The 21,077-nt window shown below is 36.7% G+C and overlaps 1 protein-coding gene across 1 annotated transcript in view; it reads right to left on the bottom strand.

The window, feature by feature from the left end:
• Window positions 1–21,077, bottom strand: part of PLEKHH2 (pleckstrin homology, MyTH4 and FERM domain containing H2) — a 55,025-nt gene that overhangs the window by 15,616 nt on the left and 18,332 nt on the right. The window contains exons 4-20 of the mRNA XM_005416188.2: window positions 20,299–20,448; window positions 19,767–19,850; window positions 18,134–18,215; window positions 16,408–16,590; window positions 14,073–15,061; window positions 12,982–13,057; window positions 12,447–12,541; window positions 11,670–11,814; window positions 9,424–9,560; window positions 8,282–8,392; window positions 7,931–8,017; window positions 7,259–7,417; window positions 6,914–6,994; window positions 4,596–4,775; window positions 3,717–3,825; window positions 3,501–3,613; window positions 1,191–1,370 (exon numbers count right to left, since the gene is read on the bottom strand). Coding sequence (XP_005416245.2) covers window positions 1,191–1,370; window positions 3,501–3,613; window positions 3,717–3,825; window positions 4,596–4,775; window positions 6,914–6,994; window positions 7,259–7,417; window positions 7,931–8,017; window positions 8,282–8,392; window positions 9,424–9,560; window positions 11,670–11,814; window positions 12,447–12,541; window positions 12,982–13,057; window positions 14,073–15,061; window positions 16,408–16,590; window positions 18,134–18,215; window positions 19,767–19,850; window positions 20,299–20,448 — 2,961 coding nt within the window. The remainder of the gene's footprint in view (window positions 1–1,190; window positions 1,371–3,500; window positions 3,614–3,716; window positions 3,826–4,595; window positions 4,776–6,913; window positions 6,995–7,258; window positions 7,418–7,930; window positions 8,018–8,281; window positions 8,393–9,423; window positions 9,561–11,669; window positions 11,815–12,446; window positions 12,542–12,981; window positions 13,058–14,072; window positions 15,062–16,407; window positions 16,591–18,133; window positions 18,216–19,766; window positions 19,851–20,298; window positions 20,449–21,077) is intronic.

Genomic DNA, 21,077 nt, shown 5'->3' with positions numbered 1-21,077 from the left:
AGTAAGGCTGAAAACCTTTTACTGCATGTATTAGCTCTTAAAAATAATTCCGGGGGGTAAGGATAACAACAACTTGTTTACCTTCATTAGAAGGAAGGCCTTGCCAATGGTAAGAAGAGTACCAAAGAAGAATTATAGTAAGTTTAAATTCCATCAGCCATACGTAGCTTCAGTGTGTGCTAATTGACGTGAATGTACCACGTCATAAAAGCTTTGTGAATGTTTTAGCAATGCACACATTGAATCATAGAATGGAAGGAACCTTAAAGATATCTAGTTCCAACCCCCTGCATTGGGCAGGGACACTTCCACTAGACTAGGTTGCTCCAAGATCAATTCAACCTGGCCTTGAACGCTTCCAGGGATGGGGTACCCATGGCTTCTCTGGGCAACCTGTGCCAGTGCCTCTCCAACAGCAGCCATCTCCCAGGTACAGGCTGTTTCTAGCCAATAGGTATGGCTGCTGGGCATGGGCTACTTTCTGTGGGAAGAGAAAAACATGTCTATTACAGAAGCCTTGATATAGTAACTTCCTTTGTCATTTTCTGATCCATCTCCTAGTTCTGTAGGCATTGCTCCATCATAAGTGTAACATTCCAGTTCTGTTAATTCTGTGCAAGCTCCAAGTATTGGCTTTCCTTTCAATTCATTTTGTGTCTGGATAGCAGTGAATAGCTGGTAGTGGACAAAGGGAGGAATTTCAAGTATGTATTAATAATGTAGCATGGAGGGTGAATGCAGAACAGCATGGCACACAAGAGGGGACATCTATCAGAAGCCCGGATATTCCACTACATGACACCATAGCTTTACTTCACACTCATATTCTATTGAGTCATTTGCTATGTGGTTTAGCCCACCAAGCTTCCTGAGGCAGCACCTCTCTTAGGAAAGAAGCAGTAAAAAAGAATTAGGTTTCTTACATTCTTACTTAACACTTGACTTGAAGACAGCCTGTTTTATGTCCACCCTGTACCAACAGCATGGGCTAAGATATATTCTACCACCAGATACACATACTTTGTTGGAGGATAGCATCAGCTTTGTTTCAGGAAAACACAGCAGCAGTGAATTGGATCTTAACTCAGTAGATGCTGCAGAAAAGCAGAGCCTCTTTACCATCCTAAATACTCTGTGTAGTTCCTTCACTGCTGCTGAAATCAATATCATTAAAATAAATACTGGGTTACCTGTATTGGTCCTGCCTGGTTTTGTGGATGTCGACGCCTGGTCTGTTTAATAAGTTGGCAACAGATCTCATTTTGAAGTTCAGGATGTGTGAGGCAGATCTGCAAAGCACTTTGGGCCAAAGATACATGGTAATCAATGGCAGGAGAGTCAACTGCAGCATTTATAAACAACTGGCAGGTCTAGATATAAAATAATAAGCAAGTGAGTTTACACACAAGGGAGCTTCAGCAAATCTTTAAGATGTTCTGTATATCAAAAGTGTACTTTAATTAAAATCACAATTATTAAGTTTACCAGTAGACTTGGAAAACTCTGCTGGTTCTGCAAAATGGGGTGAAAAGGGGCCAGAATGGATGAAAATCTATACAGAGAGACTTGAGATAAAACACCTCCTACAACCCGTGCTTTTCACTCTGTATCTAATGGAGTGAACTGTAACAGGAGTTGGAGCAATTGTGGTGGCAGGCAAGTTTAAGGACAAGCTGGACACACCTCACCCCTCTACAGGACTTGGAAATTCAAAGTCTACAGCTCTCAGTGTCAGACAATGTAAAATGCTTCTGTAAGTAGTGAGCACAACACAGCAGCAAATACACAGATAAAAAATCCATAACTCAGAGCCATTGATTTACATCTTGGCTTTCCATGGTATTTTTACTGTAGGTTAAGTTTGACCTTGCCTATACCCAGTACTGTCTCAGGAAAGCCAGCATTTGTTGTGCTGTGTTAGAAGAAAGGATATATATCACTTCTTGCATTTACTGTATTCAATAGTTGAATTTTTAAGAGATATAAGCAAAAATACAAGAAGTGGATGGAGCCCAATTTCTAGTCTATTTTTATCATAAATGGGATAACTGAAATACGACATGATCTAAATTCCCTACCTGACTTCTAAGCTGATTTATATGAGGTTTCAATGAAGGTCATACAAGTATTCTCTAGTTAATTTACTTTAGGCAAGTGTCTGTGATTTGAATTAGGTCTGAAAAGTGATTTCCAAGTAGATGTAAATTTGTTTTACAAATCAAAGAAGGACATTTCCTAGTAAATTTTCATGCTGCAGGATTGCAGAAAATAAGATGGATGTACGTCTTTGAAGTGCTTCAAACATCCCAGAGAAACAAGTTGGAAAGTTTGCCTAAAAGTGTCTATGACGAAACATACAGTGCTTGTCTTGAATTCCTCTCTAGATCTGAACCATAACATCAAAATTCTCCAGATAGTTGATGCTTCAGGGAATTTGTTCTTTAGGCCCCGGGTAAGTTTTGTGGAGAAAGTTCATTTATCCAACCTCCGTGCTTCCAACTTGTAATTTATTTCACAACGTACAGACAAAGGAATAGCAAAATTTTATTTTGTCTCTGAATTAGCCTTTATAGCCTGGAAGAGGTTAATGGCATTGCAGCATACCCCCTCTCATAGGCATTAACTACCTACCTGGCCTCCAGCTGGGAAAGCTGTAAGGCACACAAGATTTCTCAAGAACCTAGCTGTGGCTCAGTGGTTATGAACCAGTATGTGTCTCCTAATGATAAAGCATTTTTACTACATTGGGACACATATATATGTATGTGTATTTTTAAAGATCTGTGAGAATCTTAAAAAGTGAACTCAACTCTTGTGAAATACTTTTAATAATTTTTCTATGGAATATTTTCTCTACTTATATTACTGAATAATTGGTCTTTTAGGAATAGCTACTTCATATGAAAATATTTTCTTTTTATTAAAAAGAGCAGTACAATCCCTGCTTTCTATCTCAGTTTTAAATAATCCATGACTTGCCTGAGTTTAAAATTTACTTTCTTTTTCTTCTGATTTTTAAAATATCTCCCTGATTATTTAAATGTATCTACAACAAAACTTTTTCCTATGATTTTTCCCTGAATCTAACTGAAAAAATAGTATTTCAGATACGTTTTTCTGAATGCAGAGATCTGTCCATGCTGTTAGATTATTTGGAGCTATGAACTTCAAGGTAAAATTATTATCACTCATGATGGTCATGGATTTCTCTACTAACTTGCACTTTATTAATAACTTATCACATAAGTAGGAACACCAAAAGCTGAAGCCTAAGCTGCTCCCTCACAACTGAAGGTTATCTCTACATTGGAAGTGATAGTCTTTGGTGAGGTAATATGGGCACATTTTGCTGCTGTCCATTAGTTACCTCCACTAAAGATAAAAATAAACATCTCTTTTTTCTCATCTGTTGAATATATCTGGTAAGCCAACTAACAGCCATTCTTTAGCAAAGAGTTGAAATAGTCAGTTAATAAAAAAGGCATCTGCTATGGTTTTACCTTAAATAATTTAATTGCTTCAGTTTGCAAGGCTTCTGATGGCAGTGTTGTAAGAGGGGAAGTAATTCCTTCTTTGCTATGGCAAAGGGTAGGATGTCTCCAAATTTGAGAATCTGATTGGATAAAATATATACATTTTGCAATGAATTCAGTTCATAAGTACATTTACTAAATAAGCATTGGAAGATCAGTATGTTGAAATGAAAATAAACTTACTGGCATCACCTTCCACATTTAATAATTTGCAAAGAAGTTGTTCAAACTCAGATCCAACATTTACACTGCTACTTCCAGCTGCAACTGTCAGATGATAAAGCCACGTGTCCTAAAGCAGAAAAACAGAGCAGCTCATTCGTTCTGTGCTGGAAGGAGCTGCTTCCTCAGGATTCTGCTCTCAACTTAAAACCCTACCATGCACTCCTTTTGAAGCCCAAAGAAGTTTGCCTTTGGTTGAATAAACACACATTCATGGTCTCTACATTACAAGGAAGACTGGACAGGGCTCTCCAAAAGTTTTTACCCTCAGAAATAATGTCTAATTATCAGGGCATTCTTCCTTTCCTCTTCCAAATGCTCAAGTCATTTTTTATCACTGCCAGATCCTGGTAGCCGAGGGATAAGTCCAGAAAGCAAAATGAGCTCTACAAGATTTATTGGGAGCAATGAAGCAACAATAATAAAAATGGTTTTAACCCCGCCTCTCATTGCTCCTTTACTTTAGGGTAAGTCTGTGCTATATTAGTTTTGTCAGTGAAAATGGATACAGTACCCTGTAACCTCTTAGCTACAGCTCTGTCTAAGTTACTGTATGTGAGCAAAATTCTCATTACAGTATATAAGATATTCTGCAACATCTACTTATGTAGGCAAGTCTGCATATTTTTGTCTATTTTGTCTATTAACAAGGATTACCTACACTAGCATTGATTTGCAGACAAACTCTGATCAGTGTTAATAAAGGAGAAACTTCTCCTTATGATATGAAAATACAAGCCAGGTGACTTGTAGTCCTTGTCCTCCTCTAGAAATAGTCATATAACAGCACCATACTCATAGATGTGCTACTGAAACTCAATAAAAACATCCATTTATTACCTTCTCGTGTTTGGATCCTATAAGAAGATAAGTGGGTCCTTGGTCTTTGGGGTGGATAACAACAGTGTAATGGGTTGATAATAAACTGCGACCACTGGCTTCGTAATCTTCATCAGAATCACAGGATCTATCAACTTCTTCAACCTTTGCCTCAAAAAGCTTGATTTGACCAAGAGGAAACTAAAAATAAATGTCAAAATTGGTGAGAGGGGTAATGTTTGTTTCAGTGCATACTGATTTTATATTATAAATTATTATATTTATTATTATACACAATTTTTTCTTATTTTGCAAATAGAAATTAAAACATGAACTACCATCCGTACCCATTTGTATTTACTCATTTTCAGTCCTGCCAAGGAATGTCAGATAAGCCAGATGTTGCAGAGAGCAAAATGACACTGATATGTGCCAAAGTCTGAAAATGAGGTTTTCAAAAATTATTTTCCAGATCTGCCTCTATATATAGCTAATGCAATAAATGTATATTAGGGTGAGAGAAGTCATTCTTCAGAGTTCCCAAACCTGGTTCCAAGCAAAAATTTCCTGTGTCAAGCCTAGAACTTTAATTATGATCTTGTTATTTTAGAGGACAGGAATGTATTGTTGATGTATCTGGTTTGTTCATACTCTAAATTCAAAAGGTAGCTTTTTTTGTGTGATAGACCTTCTAGCTGGTTTCTTCTTCCAGTCTGAGAAATCACAGAGCTTCAGTGTTGAGATGTTTATGTAGTTAGCATCGTTTAGCAGAAAATATTTTATCTAAAAAAGACATTCAAGAGGAAATTTTCACAGAAATAATTATTTCATAGCCCTTATCAACAGGAAGCCTCAACAAACATAAATAGAGAATGAAATCTCTTCACAACTGGGTGACAGGACTGAGAGAGGCTAACTGGCTGCTCTACACAAAATTCCCTCCCTGGTAAGGATTAAAAAATGATGTGGTGATTTGTATTTTCTGTAGTGCTTCTGAAGCATTCAACTTTTTGAGTAAGATAAGATTCTGAGAATCAAAAGATGTTGTTTCACATGTAAGTAGTCAAGATTGATTTATTCACCAAGTTTAACTAAAACACAATTGGCTGGCTTTTTAGTTTGAATTCCATTTTGAAAGGAGGTCAATTAAATGGACTCCATTATTGTATTAACCACTGCAGATTGTGTAATTTATTTCTGCACAGCCACAGTCAGCTACAGAAAACATGATTTTAATTAGCATATTGTTGAACATTAGAAATAAAGTAGCTTTGGAAAACTTTTCATACATATGCTGCTTACAAAAGCTGTTCTCATTCTGTTCCATGTTAGCAAACTTGTTTCAATTTTACTTTAAAAGGGCAGCTAAACTTCTTCCAGATGTGAGGGAAATATTCACAAGAATCCAGCAAAATTCTTGACTAAAGAGCATGCTAAAATGCCAAAATATTCAGTTGTAAAAATGTATAAATTCAGATATGTTAAATGGAGATTTTCCCTAGGAGAAATTGTAAGTTAATTTCAATGTCTCTGTAGGATGAGCTTATACTCTGGCCAGTTGATTCCCAAACCCTGTTTTACATTGTTTTAAAGAACAATTAAAATAAAATGTTTTGATGGATGGTTACTGCTATCTTATTCATACAGTTCTAGAAACGGGTTTTTGTTGAGGTTTAAAGTAGCTATAAAAGGAAAGGATGACAAAGGGAGTAACTGGCTCTATGCAAAAGCTATGAATTACTGACTCCAATGTAATTATCTTAAAACAGGAATACAAATACGAAAATTTCTACTGACTTTTTTATAAAGGCTCAGTGGACTGTTCAAAATCCTGTTTCTGACCTGCCTCCATTAAAAAGATATTTCTTGGTGACAAAATACAATGCCCTGGGAGCAAAGAGACAGGTGAAAGTCATGTCTAGGAAGCGTCCTAGCTCTGGCAGCACTGTGGACGTACAGTGACATGCCAGAGAACAGGATTTAGAAGTCAACTGAGGGACAGAAAAAACATTTAAATTCTTGAAACTTGCAGTCACTGCCCACTGCAAGAGACATAAGAAAGGGTCTGCTTCCAGAACTACATGGCAGCTGGGCCTTTTCTGATGCCTGTCAGAAAGGGACACCTGAACTCCAGGCAAATCAGTGCCCCCTTCATCTAGGGATAACATGCATAACATGGATCACATCCTGTAGAAAGAAACCAATGGATGTGGTCTGCATTAGACAGAATCTTCCAAGTTGACAATCTGTGTATAATACCAAGGCAAACTGTACCTTAATAAAGATGTAGATTTCTGTTTAAAGTCTACATTCTCTGAATAAACAAGAAAGGGACCTACCTTGTCTTCTTGATTACGGAAATAATACAAAGTTTTTCCAACTAGGGTACACCAAACCCTTTTGGAATATCCATGTTTCACCTGTAATTACAGAACATCAGTAATAATCATGACAGAGAAATACCGACTATTTTCACCATCTCTGAACTCTGATGATACTGGGAATGCATGTCTTGGTTCAAATTCCTATCCACATCACTGGACATAAAATGAAAACTGTGTAACTCTCTTAAGGGCAAAAGAATCAGAGCATTAGATGAGATGCTCATTTAAAGCCCAGTAAGGCCACTGTTGGCCTAAACAGTGTTGGAAAAAAGCAGACTGGGGGAAGAAGTGTTTTCCTACCTTTGTAAGTAATCCTTTCATGGTTGGCTTGATTTCAGACTGTACAAAGAGTGGGCTGGCAGCCTGTATTTTAAGAACATTCTGCAGTACTTTGATCCATTCCTCTAAGATGTTGGGGGAATCTGCAGTCAGGTAGTGTGTTCGTTTCTCTGTGGTCAGCTGTGTAGTAACAAGGAGTCTTGAGCTTCAAGAATTGACATATTTGACCCCACAGTGTGGGGTTTGTAACATACACCACCCAAAGCAGCTTCACAACTTCAGAGATTTTATCTTCCCTGAAGTACTTTTTAGTAATGAAACATTCCATGACCAGACAGAGCAGAGAATCTCATTCTAAATCTTTATCTGGGAAGTTCCAGAATGGCAAGTTGAAAAACCCAGTTCTCCTTTCAGACAAATTAATTCTCTCTACCCCAGTGGCTGACCCCAAGACTGCTCTCTTTATTTCTATCCCATATGTGGTGATCTAACCTTTGTGGCAATACAAAAAAAGACTCCAGGCAGGCCTTTTTATATTTTCTGTCACTGAAACAATTCTTTGGTTTCAAATGAAAAGCACATTATTTAATTCCAAGTCCACTCTTGGACTTCCAGTGCAACAGGGACTGGAACAAGAGGTTGGCTTTGGGGATGGAGGGCATGCTGAAACAGCAAGAGGAGAAAAGCAGGCACCTGAATTGTTTGTTTTCCATCACCCCTTTCAATGTGGCTGGATGCATTTAGCTCAATTTGACCTTGAGGCTTTCGAATAACATCACTCTGGTATGGAAAGAATGGAAAAAGAGTATTTTAAATCTACCAACAAACAGCAATAAATTAATATACTACTAATTTAAACATTAATCTTGATAAGTACTTTCTAGTTAGACATTGTGTACCTTGTACACCTCTTGAGGAAGTGAGTACTGAATCACTCTCTAACAGCTCAGAAACCAGAAGTGCATGCATTTCTTTCCTTCTAGCAGCCTTAGATTATCAGTAAACAATCTAATACAAAACAACAGGTAAGTTACATGTACTTACTGGAGATTTGTAATACAGCAATTCACCTCCTTTAAGCACAAACCACCGTCGTTTCCAGGTCTTTACTTTACCACCCATTTTTAACAGATATCCAGATTTTTCCAAAGGTTCCTGGTTGTTTAGAAGTTAGATAAAAAGTGGTTAGATACACATACATACCTCTGCCCCTCAGAAATAGGTATAAACACAGACACGGAGGTATTAATGACTTAAAAGCATGCTACATAATAATCTGATGAAGCTTTTAATCCAAGGACAACATTTTTACAGGCATCAATTAAGACAGATGTCATGCACATGGGATAACTAATAAATATCCCTACTTATTGTTATAGTACATGAAGTTGAGTAAGTGCCCTGAACTATACAAAAGAATGAAGAATATGATGATTTTACTTTCTGGTAGTTTATATTAAACAAGGAGCAAGATAAATAAAAGATAAATGTATTCTTTTTTCCCAACTCCAGGTCCAAACCTGAAAACCAGATATAAAGCACTGTAATTCTGAGCTCCTCACAGACAGTTTTGCTCTGTGAAGAAAGCCTAAAATAATCTTCATTAGCAGGTAGTCAATCCACTTGTATGTTAAGACACTAACTACTAACACAAGCCATTGAAAGCTCCTGGAGGCTGACCAATACCTCATAATGGTTTGGTTTCTTTGGCCTGTCTTCACATGTTACTCTACCTAGGATTTCTCTGATGTTTTCCCTGTATGAGGAAAGGATAGAAACTTATTACTGCACATAGATTTCCACTGATGACTTCAGCTCCTTCTTGGAATGCCCTTCTATTCACCTAACTATTCAAATAATAATTTTAAACTGTTTTGAGTATTTCAGATATGCAATCTGATACCAGACCTGGTTCCAAGAAAGGAAATTTCAAGTAATTTGAATTGTATTCTGGAGTTGTCAAGCTGTTTTTCCTTCATTATATAGGAAAGCTTAGAATTATCTTCCACTTTCCTTCACTAATTACAGTCTTACTTGGCTAACACTGTTGGTATATTTTGCTGTTTGTATTCATAAGGCAGTCTGTGAGTCAGCAAGTCTGAATGAAAGGGTTTGGTAGCAGTCTTTGAACATAAATATACACATAGTACCCCAGGTGCACTTCTTCACAGAACTTCAGTACTCACATTTTTTCCATTATCACTAGATGAGGATGAGGTCTTAGGAAGTTTCTGCTCTGGCTCTGAATAGTCTGTATCTACTGAATATGCATCTGGAGGAATAGCATAGTCACTTTCTGAGGTCACAGAAGACAGAGATGCACCTGTGGTAAAAGAAGGAGAGTTCTTTATATATAGTTCTTTTATTACATTAGAAACAACTGAGATCAGAATAGCCATGCAGAAGAAACATTGTAAAAGAATCTGTAGGCAAACATAAGTATCAGCATAAATCCAACAGGAACCAAGAATTTTATACAATATCAGCACACTGAACTATTAGCTAATTCTCATTTTATTCATAATTAAACAGTTAAAGTCCCTTGTAAATGGAACAACAAAAAATGTCTTCTTTATATTATCACCTTCTGTTACATTACCACAGCTTCTTTAAGGAGGCAGTTACTGCCATGAATCATACTCACTGTCTAGAAAAAAAAAAACCCAGGATCTTTAATTAAACTAAACAACCTTCCCCCTGCACTTTCTCTCACTCACTATAACATCTGGATTTCTCAGGCAACTGCCCATGTACTAAGAAGTCATACTCAACATCTGCTTTGTGTTGAAGCTGTAGGTGACTGTGTTTTGCAATCAGTATGGATTTGTATACCAGGGTTTTCTAAAAGTTTGATTTTCACATTTCAGGGGGATTTTAGAGTTTATTAGCTTTAATCCTGAAAAAAAATGCATCCTGCTTTAAATTCTAGTGGATCAGGAATAAAAATTCAAACTCATCCCTCATTCATTACAGAAATATTTTCATGCATGTGAATGTCTTCTTTTGTAAGGATTAGTGTTCCACTCTGCAAGGTTATACTCTCCAAAAATGAAATGAAAAGCCTTTTTTCCTTTGTTTCAATAATTTCCCAACTCATTTGCCAATTTTACTCTTAAAAAAGGCTTTTCTCATTTATTGGTTGGGTAAGCCACCAAGACTTTGAGAGTGGGTTCTTCCCTTCTCACAATGGATCTTTCATAACACATTGCAGCAAGCTAATCATACTTTTGGTGAAATGTGTGACTGCCTAGATTTTTAAAGAATGTGATCTCAATGAAGACATGTACATATGTGTTTGTGGTTAAGAAAGGTTTCCACACATGAAACAATGCATGAACAAAAGGAATGGTTCCATTTTACAGACACAAAGTGCAGGTGAAACCAGCTTTTAAATTACCCAATTTAGCTTTCCTGTTGTGTAAGCACGTAACATGAGATATGTCTGCAACCATGGCACTGGTTTCTGCTCAGCAGGATGGAGCTGCTGGGAAGCTGGATCGATGGGTCCTTCTCACACTAATGTGGCAAAACTACATCACTGGAAACAGGACTGGACTCCAGCTGTGGCTGCCACTGGAAAATGCCGAGTGGGACCAGTGACTCTGTTACTCTCCTGCAGGGTCACTGAATGGAGCTCCTGGTAACTGGGATTTTTGCATGTATAACTGAGACTACCAAATAATGTTATTTAGCTTTCTAAAGCCATATATAATGAGGAATCTTAACATTTGGCCTCACTGGGATCTTGGACTCCCTTAGTTTACACAGTGAAGAAATACTCACAGACATGTAACACTGATAACATCACCTAATGAGGAAGGACTGTATCTTTCAATATTATGAAGCATATTATTTCCATTTTGCAGATGGAAGACACAATCACCTAGAACTGTGAGATTTGTCTTCCATAAAACACAGAAAATTACCAGAATCAAGTGTTCTAACCAAATCTTTGCACAAGACCTTAAGACAATCACTGTAAAAATGAAAGAAGTCTTCTACTGCATGAGGTGACAGAACCAAATAATTTATTTTCCACCTGCTTCCTGATCACACGAAATTGTTTTATAAACTTGAATATATTTGTGTTTTCTTTCTAATGGCAATGTTTTTTCTAGGTAATTTTTATTTTTCTACAGTTAAAAGCCACAGGAAGTCCTTGGCATGACAGAGTATAGCTAGAATGGTGCTTCTTGCTTTAAATGTTCAAGTCACTTTTCCCTCATGACAAGAAGATTAATGCCTTAAAAAGGTATTTATAATAACAGCAATAAAGCCATTTCTCCTGACTAAGTAACAGATCTGGGCTGTGAGAGCCTAGATTTTAGATGTTCATGCTATTTAGTGAAGAAATCAATTCCAGGCAGATCATGTAAACTGCCTGGTTTTTCAGAGTTCCCAGAAGTTACTTGTTCTTAATGGTTTCGCCCACCTCGTTTCATAGCCTGAGGACTCCCCGGACCACTTCTGCTCCGAGAGTCAGACTCGGAAGTCCTTGAGCTGGACTGAGAGCTGTCTTCTTCCTCAGATCCTGATGACTCATCCAGAAATGGGCTGTTGCTTATTTGAGTTGCTTTCTGCAGAAGTGAACACAACATTCTTTGATACCTTGCATAAAGGGTATCAGTCATTTCCTTCATACTGTGGCAGGGCTCTGCTGGCTCCACAGTACTCAGAGCTGTTCTTGCCTGGGTTGTGAGTTTTGGCACAAAAATATTAACATGAAACTGAATTCCCTCTGCCCTCTGCATACTCAACCACACCCATGCTTTAAAACAGAAACCTGAGGTAGCTCAAGGCATGGGTCTTTCCAAATCACAAAAGGCTGCCAGAAGACAAACAATGCTGTGATTACTGACCGCTGGCTGTGTGACTAGAAACAGCTTTGGCACTGACACAAAGACATTTCTACACATACACACACTTTTAATTATGACATTGAACAACATGTGGTTCTGCTTAATAATTAACAAGCCTTTGGAAAAAATCAGCAAGGAACCTCAGAAGAATTGACCTAGGCCAGTAACATTTTATAGGCAGTATTTTTTCCCCAAGCTATTTGACATTTCTGTTACTTCTGGGGGTCTTTGATCTCTATACATCAACTTACAACATATTTGGCATGGTAGTATCAAATGTGAAATAGCAAGTTCCTGGATGTAAAGCCTAATGATACTTTAAAATTTTCTTTAAACAGTAATACAGTTACCCCTTTCAAAGTGGTGTAGACAGGAGTGGTCATGTTCTTATATATCAGAGAAGTATATAATCCAGATATGGAGCATGAAGTCAGTGAAACAGCATCTAAAAAAGCAACATATTTTATAAATTGCCTTCCTAATTCATCCCCCAATTAACAAAATAATTTTTTTTTTGCATTGTATAACTGCTATAAAAAGCAAACTAACTCTTGAACGGTTTTGGATGTGAGATTTATAGCTTTTTGAAATTTACAGTGCTTTTAAAAACATAAATAAAATTGCAGTCACGAACACTAGCCCTTTTAAAATTGGTACCTGGTATAGACTCTTCAAAGTAGTGAAATGCAAAGTAAACTGGAATGAACAAAGTACAAATTCAGCACAAAATCAAGATGTGAGGTACCAGAAGATAACCAATAATCTTCTAGGCTTTAAATAGCTGTTAACTAAACCTTTCTAAAAATATTTTAAAGGTCCTTGCTCACAAATCACCATAAGAAGAGAATTTTTGTTGATGGGACAATGAACAGCTAAACCACTTACTTTTATTTAGAGATTCCATGGTGAAAGCTTCAGACATCCTTAAACCAGATTTGGCTACAGCATAAATTCTACTTTCCTATACAAGCAGAATGGATTTGATAGTAGATAATTAAAATACAACAATTACTTTTGTTCTGTTTAGCCTCCTAATCTTTGTGTTAGTGCAACTATGTGATATGATAAAATGGTTCATAAAATGACATTGCCAATAGCAGCTGAAAAATGCATCCTTCTTTTCTGTGCTGTGCACTGATAGCCATAGCCTTTTTTGACATTTTTCATACAATGTAAGTAACTTATTCCTAAAAATATTATTATCAGGTGCCAAAGAAGCTACAGAAAGAATGTTTTTTAATGGAAGATTGTGTGTTAGGAGCAGAGAAATACCATTAGAAGACAACTTTTTGACCATTTTGTGTTAAAAAGCTACAATAACAAAATGTATAATGCAAAAAGTTCACTGAAATCTAGAGAAGTTGTTACATAATGTATTATTTCTGAATAATATTTAATAAATATGTTTAATAAATTATTAATTAAGAAATCTCTGACACTGAAACAGCAGAATTGGTGAGTTTTAACACAGTTCATTTTGGATTTTGTGTAAGACATATTAATATCTATTTTAATATCCTGACTGATGGCTTTAAAATTTTACTTGGAAATGTGATCAATTACTTCTGTAATTTGTAGTTGTCTGCTGTCAACTTAATTGTCTAGATTGTGAGTGGTATAGTGGTTACAGCAAGGGCATTGACACCACCATTCTTGGGCTATGTTAGTGTTCAGATAAATAAATAAATGCAGTCATAAGCATTACATCCTTGGATACACTCAAGAAGACATACATAACTTACATCTCACATGAAAAACATGGGTTTGTCTATAGAATACAGACTATGTTTTTCAGTGGCAGGAATACTGTGCTGAAAATAAAACTAGATTCTGAGCTTGTAGTTATGATTCAAATAAATGCCCTGTCTTGTCAAGAAACAGAAAGCAATTAAAATAGAGCCAACAAAAATCACAGAAGAGAGTAATGAAAATAAGTTAGTTTTGCCAGCAGGAAAAATCCCTATAAATACACTTACCCAGGAAGGAAATCGATGCAGTGGAGGTGTTGGAGGTTTGTTGCTAGCACCCTTTTTTGTCATATCACATAATTCCTGAGCTTCAGCATTTTGTGCTTCAGTGGTGTCATAAGTAAACACTCCTTCATCACAGCTAATCTCCATTTTCTCTAAAATGTCAGCATCTTCTCCATCCACCAGGTCTATGTCTGTTTCCTGAGGTCTCCACGGACGGATCATGCTTATGGCATTTCTGTTCCTACCAAACATTCTGTCAGAACTCAGCTGGGGCTGGCTTAGGTGTTTCTTTGCTAACACTGAATTTAGACTAAAGACATTAGGAGTCCGTAACTTTGGATGTGGCAAATTTGAGGGAAAATCTGATGGAGTTGTGCATTGAGAACCTGCAGAAGTTGCTAGAATTGGGTGTTTGGGTGTTAGAGAAGGAGTTAAAATTGGACTTGGGGTATTTGCCTCACTGGATGAGGATGAATAATCAAGTCTCTGTGACTGAAATTTCTTATTCAGTTCATCTGAAGAACTGTCTTGGTCTTTCTTTTTCCTTGTGAAGTCAGAGTTGCACTTTCCACCCGGATTGTTCAGGCCTTTTCTTTGGGACCCTTGCTGCCATGAGTAAAGCTTCTTTTGCTGCGTCCTCTTAACATCAAAACTCTCTTCTTCAAAGAGAGAACTACTGTCATCAGATGCTGTCAAATACATTTCACTTCCCACTCTACCGTACCTTGCGTTCTCTTCAGATGTGTGGCTTGAAAGAGTTGATGCACACCTGGATTTCAGTCCTTTATTGTCTCCTCCATCCTCATCTGAGCTCCAGTCACTCCCAGTAGTGCATGAGTTCTTTGACATGTCACTGTCTATGTCTTTGGATGAGCAGCTTGTTCTCACATTTTTGTTCTGCTCTGAACCAGAGGAACTTTGTTGCAATGACTTTTGACCTTTATTTGTCTCGTGTACAGGACCAGCAAAGGTAGTTTCCAGGATATCCTTCTCTGGAGGACGAATATAATGAACATGAGAAAATTACTTTAGCAAACCTGGCCTATAAATGGTTTTGTCATCATGCCTGCAAGTAGTAAGTAGGTAATAATTTCAAATGCATGAGAACATTTATGGTTTTTAATATTGTAAATAATAAACATTAAGAAAAATATAGATTTTTTAATGTGACTGAATGCAAATTATGTTTAGCAAAAAACTGGAATAAACATTACTCAAAGTTCTAGCTGAACTAAAAATGTCAATAAATATGAAGATAAGCAGACTGGAGCCATATTTTTAAGCCATGTATGTGTGAAAACAAACAAACAAAAGTAACAAAAAGCCAACTACTTAAGAGGGCATACAAATTTAGCTGCTTTATTAAATCTAAGGAAAGTTAAAGTTTAATAAAGCTTGTCAGAAAGGATTTTCATTAACAAATCAAGTATTCTGAGCATTTCTACAGTGTTTATACACAGAAATTTATTCTGGAAGCTATTATTGTATTCCCAATGGTGAATGCTTAAAATACACAAGAGTGTCATGGAAAGTACTTCAGGAAAGACGCTGTGTTAAAAATAGCTTTGTTCCTGCTCTTTGCTTTTACCTGGTTTTACAAGAGAGAGCTAGAGCTTGCAACATGTAAGTGAGGCCTGGATGTTCCCAAATTAAACTGGATGCAAGAACTAGGGGTTTTCTACACAGACACTTGGAAAAGTCTGTGTTAAATACCTGTGTGAAGTTAAAGTGGACTGAATAACATGAAGATTTTAATTTCACCCACAATAAGTAATGAAGTCCCCAAAACTACCTGTTTGCATCTAGGCAAGCCTAAGGTTCTATGTCTTATCCTTTCTCTTGAAAAAATCACTCTTGCTTCAATTCCCTGCTCTGTAAAAATAGGAGTAATAATACATAGCCACTTTCCTAATGAACTTGCTGTAATATAAATACACAAAATATTCATAGGATCTCTTTCAGTTTCTGATTTTCAAAAGACCTCAGCTTTCCATTTTGGATACCATGATTAACTGTGGAGAAAATACTGAAGTCATAAACAGTGCAAGGGATTTGAGCAAAGGACCAGAGCAAACACAAAGGTCACAACCACATCTTTACTTTGCAGCCAAAGCAGCCAGGAGCCTCTGCATGCTGCCAGATAATGTATTAGTGGCGTTACAGAGACTCTAGTGCTCAACACGATGATTTCTTCCTTGTAATAGAAGAGTAGCAATGAAGAGGGAGACAGTGCTGGTATGCAGTTTGAAGACAGCTGGTTGGGATGCACTGACAGAGTTGTTGATTTTAGTTTCCCACTTGTGTCAGAATAAAAATGGCAGTGTTGATGACAAGGTACCTGGCATGTTTTTGCCTTCAGGGTAGTCTGACTCCTTAGATGAAGCCTTGCTTATTTCTTCAAGCTTAGGAGAGGGTTGAGGACTTCTTGCTCTATTTGAAAAGCATCCAAAAGTCAAACTGCTTAGTCGCTGACACTCTCCAGGTTTTTGTGTTGAAGTAACAGATTTCTTACCAGTAGCTTCTGAAGAATAGTAATTCAGAAATCTTGTGTTAGTGAGATACAACAAGCTATGCAACTCTTCTCTTTACAGTGCAAAGTGTTTATCTTTAAAAGTAACTAAAATTTAGGAAAAAAAAAGATAATAAAAATGTATTATAGGAAAAAAAAAGCTATCTGACATCTCTCTGTGTCAGGAGAAACCCAGAGTAATATTTCTAGTTCTTAAAAATTGATATAATAATAAAAAGAAAAAAATCTTTCAGCAATTTCACAGGAAATACAGAAGAGTAAGTTACCAGGTTTAGAAGGTCTATGTGGAGGAGGACTTCGAGAGAAAGTGAAAGCAGAAATTGATAAACTGCCTCGAACATGAAATCTGTCCATCCCTGTTCATAAAAATCCCTGTGGTGGACCCAGGAACAAAAGGCCCTTACCTTACCTTAAAACTACTTAAAACAGTACCATGTGTTCATAATTTATAGCCTGTCACCAGCATGGGCACTGCAAATGGTAATAAATTTCTTAATATTTTTGGGCATATCAGTAACTGTGTGTTGGGAACTACAAAAGTTTTGGTCTCAAAAAGCCTTTAAATAGATCTCTCGGAAGAGAATGACTAGAAGTGTATGGAAGAAGTATGTTGCTACTTATCAAAAGATAGCTAAGGACCAAAACTATCCAGTTTCTTCATTAACAGAAAAGTGCATTTTAGTTTAAAAACTTTATATTGTATATGAATTTGTAAATTTCTGTATTCTTATATATTATGCATATTATGTGCGTACGCACTCCTCTACATGCATTTCTAAATATCTGTGTATTTACATGTATATGTAAGATACATTATCAAGAAGTGAGGGCTAGGTAGCAAATTAACAAAATTTTCATATGATAGTAAATTGTCAGATCAACCAAATGTGGAGAGGACAATGGGAATGTTCAGACACACTTAAGTTGGTGAACAGGCAGCATGGTGGTGAATCAAATTCAACTTTGATCTTATATTAATGCTTCTTGGAGGCGATATTCCACTCTTTTCTATTTACACTTCATGAGTTTTAAATTTGCTATACCCATTTGGAGAGGAACCTGGTGATACTGGGTCTGAATTCAGATTTTGGATCACAGTAGTAAAAGGTAGTAACTAAAAATATCTGATTGGAGTTCTGATTCCCAGCTGACCATTTGCTAGAAAAAGCAAATGCAGACTGACATTCATGTGTTCTTTAACAGTTTTATGACCACCTATGCTGTAAAGATGTGAAAGCCAAGATCTGTCTCCTAAATCCAGTAAAATCTTACTACCTGTAGAACCTCTTAAGTAACAGTGGTACCCATTCACCCCACTAATACCAGATGTGCCTTGTCTTTGTGTCTTTTCAGCATAAAACCAAATGATTCCTTCCTAACACCTTCATGTGCAGTCACTCTGGTGTCAGTTCATACTCTCTGAAATCTTTGTGATTTCACAGAATATTTTCAATCATGTAGATGCACACATTAATAGGGAACAGAAAGAAATATGCCATAGAGAGAGAAGTTTTCAGAAGATTTGTACATTTACCTTGCAGTTTAGATTGTACTGTTTTCATCTCTTTGGTTTGCTTTTGGTTGATCAAGCGAAGGTTCTGATTTTCCACCTCTAACTAAAAGCATATAAATGTAATCTCATCCATTGGTGAAACAAATCTTAAAGTCATTACATCTTTTATGTTTTCTCTGAATTTCTGCTTATCTAAGGATAGAGCTAGTTCAAATAATAATGTCCTCTCTGCAAATCTAAATACCAGTCTAGGTATTTAGAGTAGTTCTTTCATTTAGAGCTGTTCTTTTATTTAGAGTTGTTCTTTATTCTGAACAACTAAATTTCCTGCAATGATTATTTGCTCAATTCTGCCAAAATCATTCCCCCAACCAAGCAAACCCATGACTGCTTTAAAAATCCTTAATAAATAAGAGGAAAAAGAAAACTGCATTGGCATTTTCAATAAAAGCAGAAGGCTAGAATTACAAACTCCCGTGCCACTTGGCAAAACCAAGAGTGAGCAGAGGAATCAGAGGGAATGCTGGTCCTAATGCCTCCTTACTATCCCACAGCAAAAATTAAAAAAAAAAAAAAAACCAAAACAGGTGCCAACAAAATTTCTACCAAACAAAACTCTTTGTACAGGAAATAAAAAAACCAACAACCCATTGCTGTAGCCCCCCAGTGGGAGGTAAAAGATGCTGGTTCAAACTCCTGCTCCAGATTAGGCAAACAGACTTGAATCTGAGTATCCCTTGTCACACAGAAGGGAGCCAGCAATTCCACTCCCCACTGAGTGACACTTAGTCACATCTGTGAAACTAGCTTGAGATTTTCCATCAAGAGTAAGTAAATACTTTGAGTCATACTTGCTTTTGTCCAAACTTTTTCATGGTAATTTTAGCTAAATTTAATGGCATTTTTATTAAATTATTTCTAAATCATTTACTTTAGCCCTCACAGATGAAAAGTAAATATTTTATGTAAGAACCTTCTAGTTTCTTACTTCAAAAACAATAACTTAATTGTGTTTCAACTTGACTATAACTTCCAGTTAACTACAAGAGAGTAAGATTTTAACTTTTACAGGCAACTTTTTAAATTCTACACCCAGGGAGGTGCACCCCAAAGCTGGCAGCTTTAGGCAGGGCAGAGACATGGTTATCTTACCACAGCAGAGAAAAAAGGGAGACAACTGGTCTCTTGAAACTAGAGCTGGTGTCCCTGAAACTACTCATGACTAAGAGTAGTGTGGGCATTGAGAAATAAAAAATGATCAAGGCCTTTTTTCTGCCAGGCCCCAGCAGGCTTGGTCGGCCTTCTGGAGATTATTCACACTTTAGGCATCTGCTTGAATAAGCTCAGTTTTCCAGCTAAGCTCTCTCAACTAGTGGAGAAGTTGACCTTTCAGAGAGCAGTGCTGGGTCCTTTCTCCAGAAAGAGGACCCAGATCATACTGGCTGAACAAATCAGACATCAGAATTTAGGTGACATGGACACTCTGCTCTCTGTGACGTCTTCAATTCTCCTCTTTCCAGCAAATAACTATAAAATCAATGAAACTGGGAAGGAATGTTTCCAATGCATGCAGGCCTTTAACAGCCAAAAGGCCTAAGGGATATCCAGTCACACCATAATAATTCCTGTGTAAGTATTGTAGCAAGAGTTATACCTCATGAAGCTTGACTGTCACCCATTCTTTTATTTTAGCTGCTTTTTCTTCTATGATTTTTGCTTCTTGCAGTCTTATTTGCTTCTGGAAAAAATTGACATAAGCATATTTTTCACTGAGTAATATAATCTGCCTGAGTAGCATCTTCAGACACAAATCCTAAGATTGCTTGAAGTAATTCAGGCTCCTGGGTAATGGATGGTGTTTTTAAAAAAATGAGGAATAGAGTCTTCACAGAGGCTGCTATTCCTCTTTGCTCTAGTAAGAATGAAAGCTCTTCAGGGGGGACAGTGAAGAGGAATATTATCTTTCCCCTCTTAAAGGTCACATGTTCTTTCAATGGAAGCCAGAGCTTAATTTGAAAAGGAATAAACGTTATTCAAATTATATACTTCCAATGGGAACCTCTTTAATCAAACAACAGAAATAATGGTAAACTTTTCTGTCCTCCATTGATCTAATTTTTTATTTTACTTTTGTATAATTAAAAAGGGAATTGATGTTTCTCTTTTTTAACACCATTATTCCTAACCTGTTCTTCAAGTTGTTGCTCCAATTTTTGTATTATATCATTTTTATCTTGTATCAGGATCTCCAGATCTTGACATCTCTTATACAACCTGGTTTCTGATTCACTTGTTTGAACATTTGCTGCTTTTAATTTCTCTTCCATGATCTGCACCTATTTGGAAAGTCAAATATAAAAGTTTAAGGAGCATAACTCCAAGTCAAAGGTAGTAATTTAATCAAAAAATAAACTTAAAATTGCCTCTGCACTTAAGATTCAAGACAACCCTGAAAAGTTTTGAAGCCTGTTTGAGAAGAAACCCCACAGTTCATTATATCTCCCTATTCATTTAATACCAACAGGACTGGCAAAACACTGGAAGATCTTACACAGGTTTTGTTACTATCTGTGAGAGGCTTCTAGTTTTGTAACACAGAAGCTTTTAGAAACACCAGTATGGGAAGAATGCAATTTATCTACAGGGAGCTGTAAACAATGTTTTAATAAATAAACAATTGCACACTATAAAAAACCCCAGCAAATTATCGGTAGCATTCTCAAAAATTGCTTAAAAATACTTGGCTTGTAGTCAGGAATGTTTTCTAACTCCAAATTAGTACATGAACATTTTAGTCTTACAATTTTCAGTTTCTATCTGTCTCACAGTAAGATATGAGAAATGTTTCAGGGATACCAGAGATATGGTCATAAAATGTCTACAGTAGCTTAAGTCTGCCATTTGGAATCAAAAGGCAATTTCAGTTAAATATTTAGCTACGATCTCATTCTTTAAATGATGTCAC

This window comes from Geospiza fortis, unplaced genomic scaffold (assembly GCF_000277835.1).
Source record: "Geospiza fortis unplaced genomic scaffold, GeoFor_1.0 scaffold41, whole genome shotgun sequence".
In the NCBI taxonomy this organism is placed as follows: domain Eukaryota; kingdom Metazoa; phylum Chordata; class Aves; order Passeriformes; family Thraupidae; genus Geospiza; species Geospiza fortis.
Note: the sequence above shows the minus strand (reverse complement) of the source record. Positions and strands in the feature narration are given on the sequence as shown.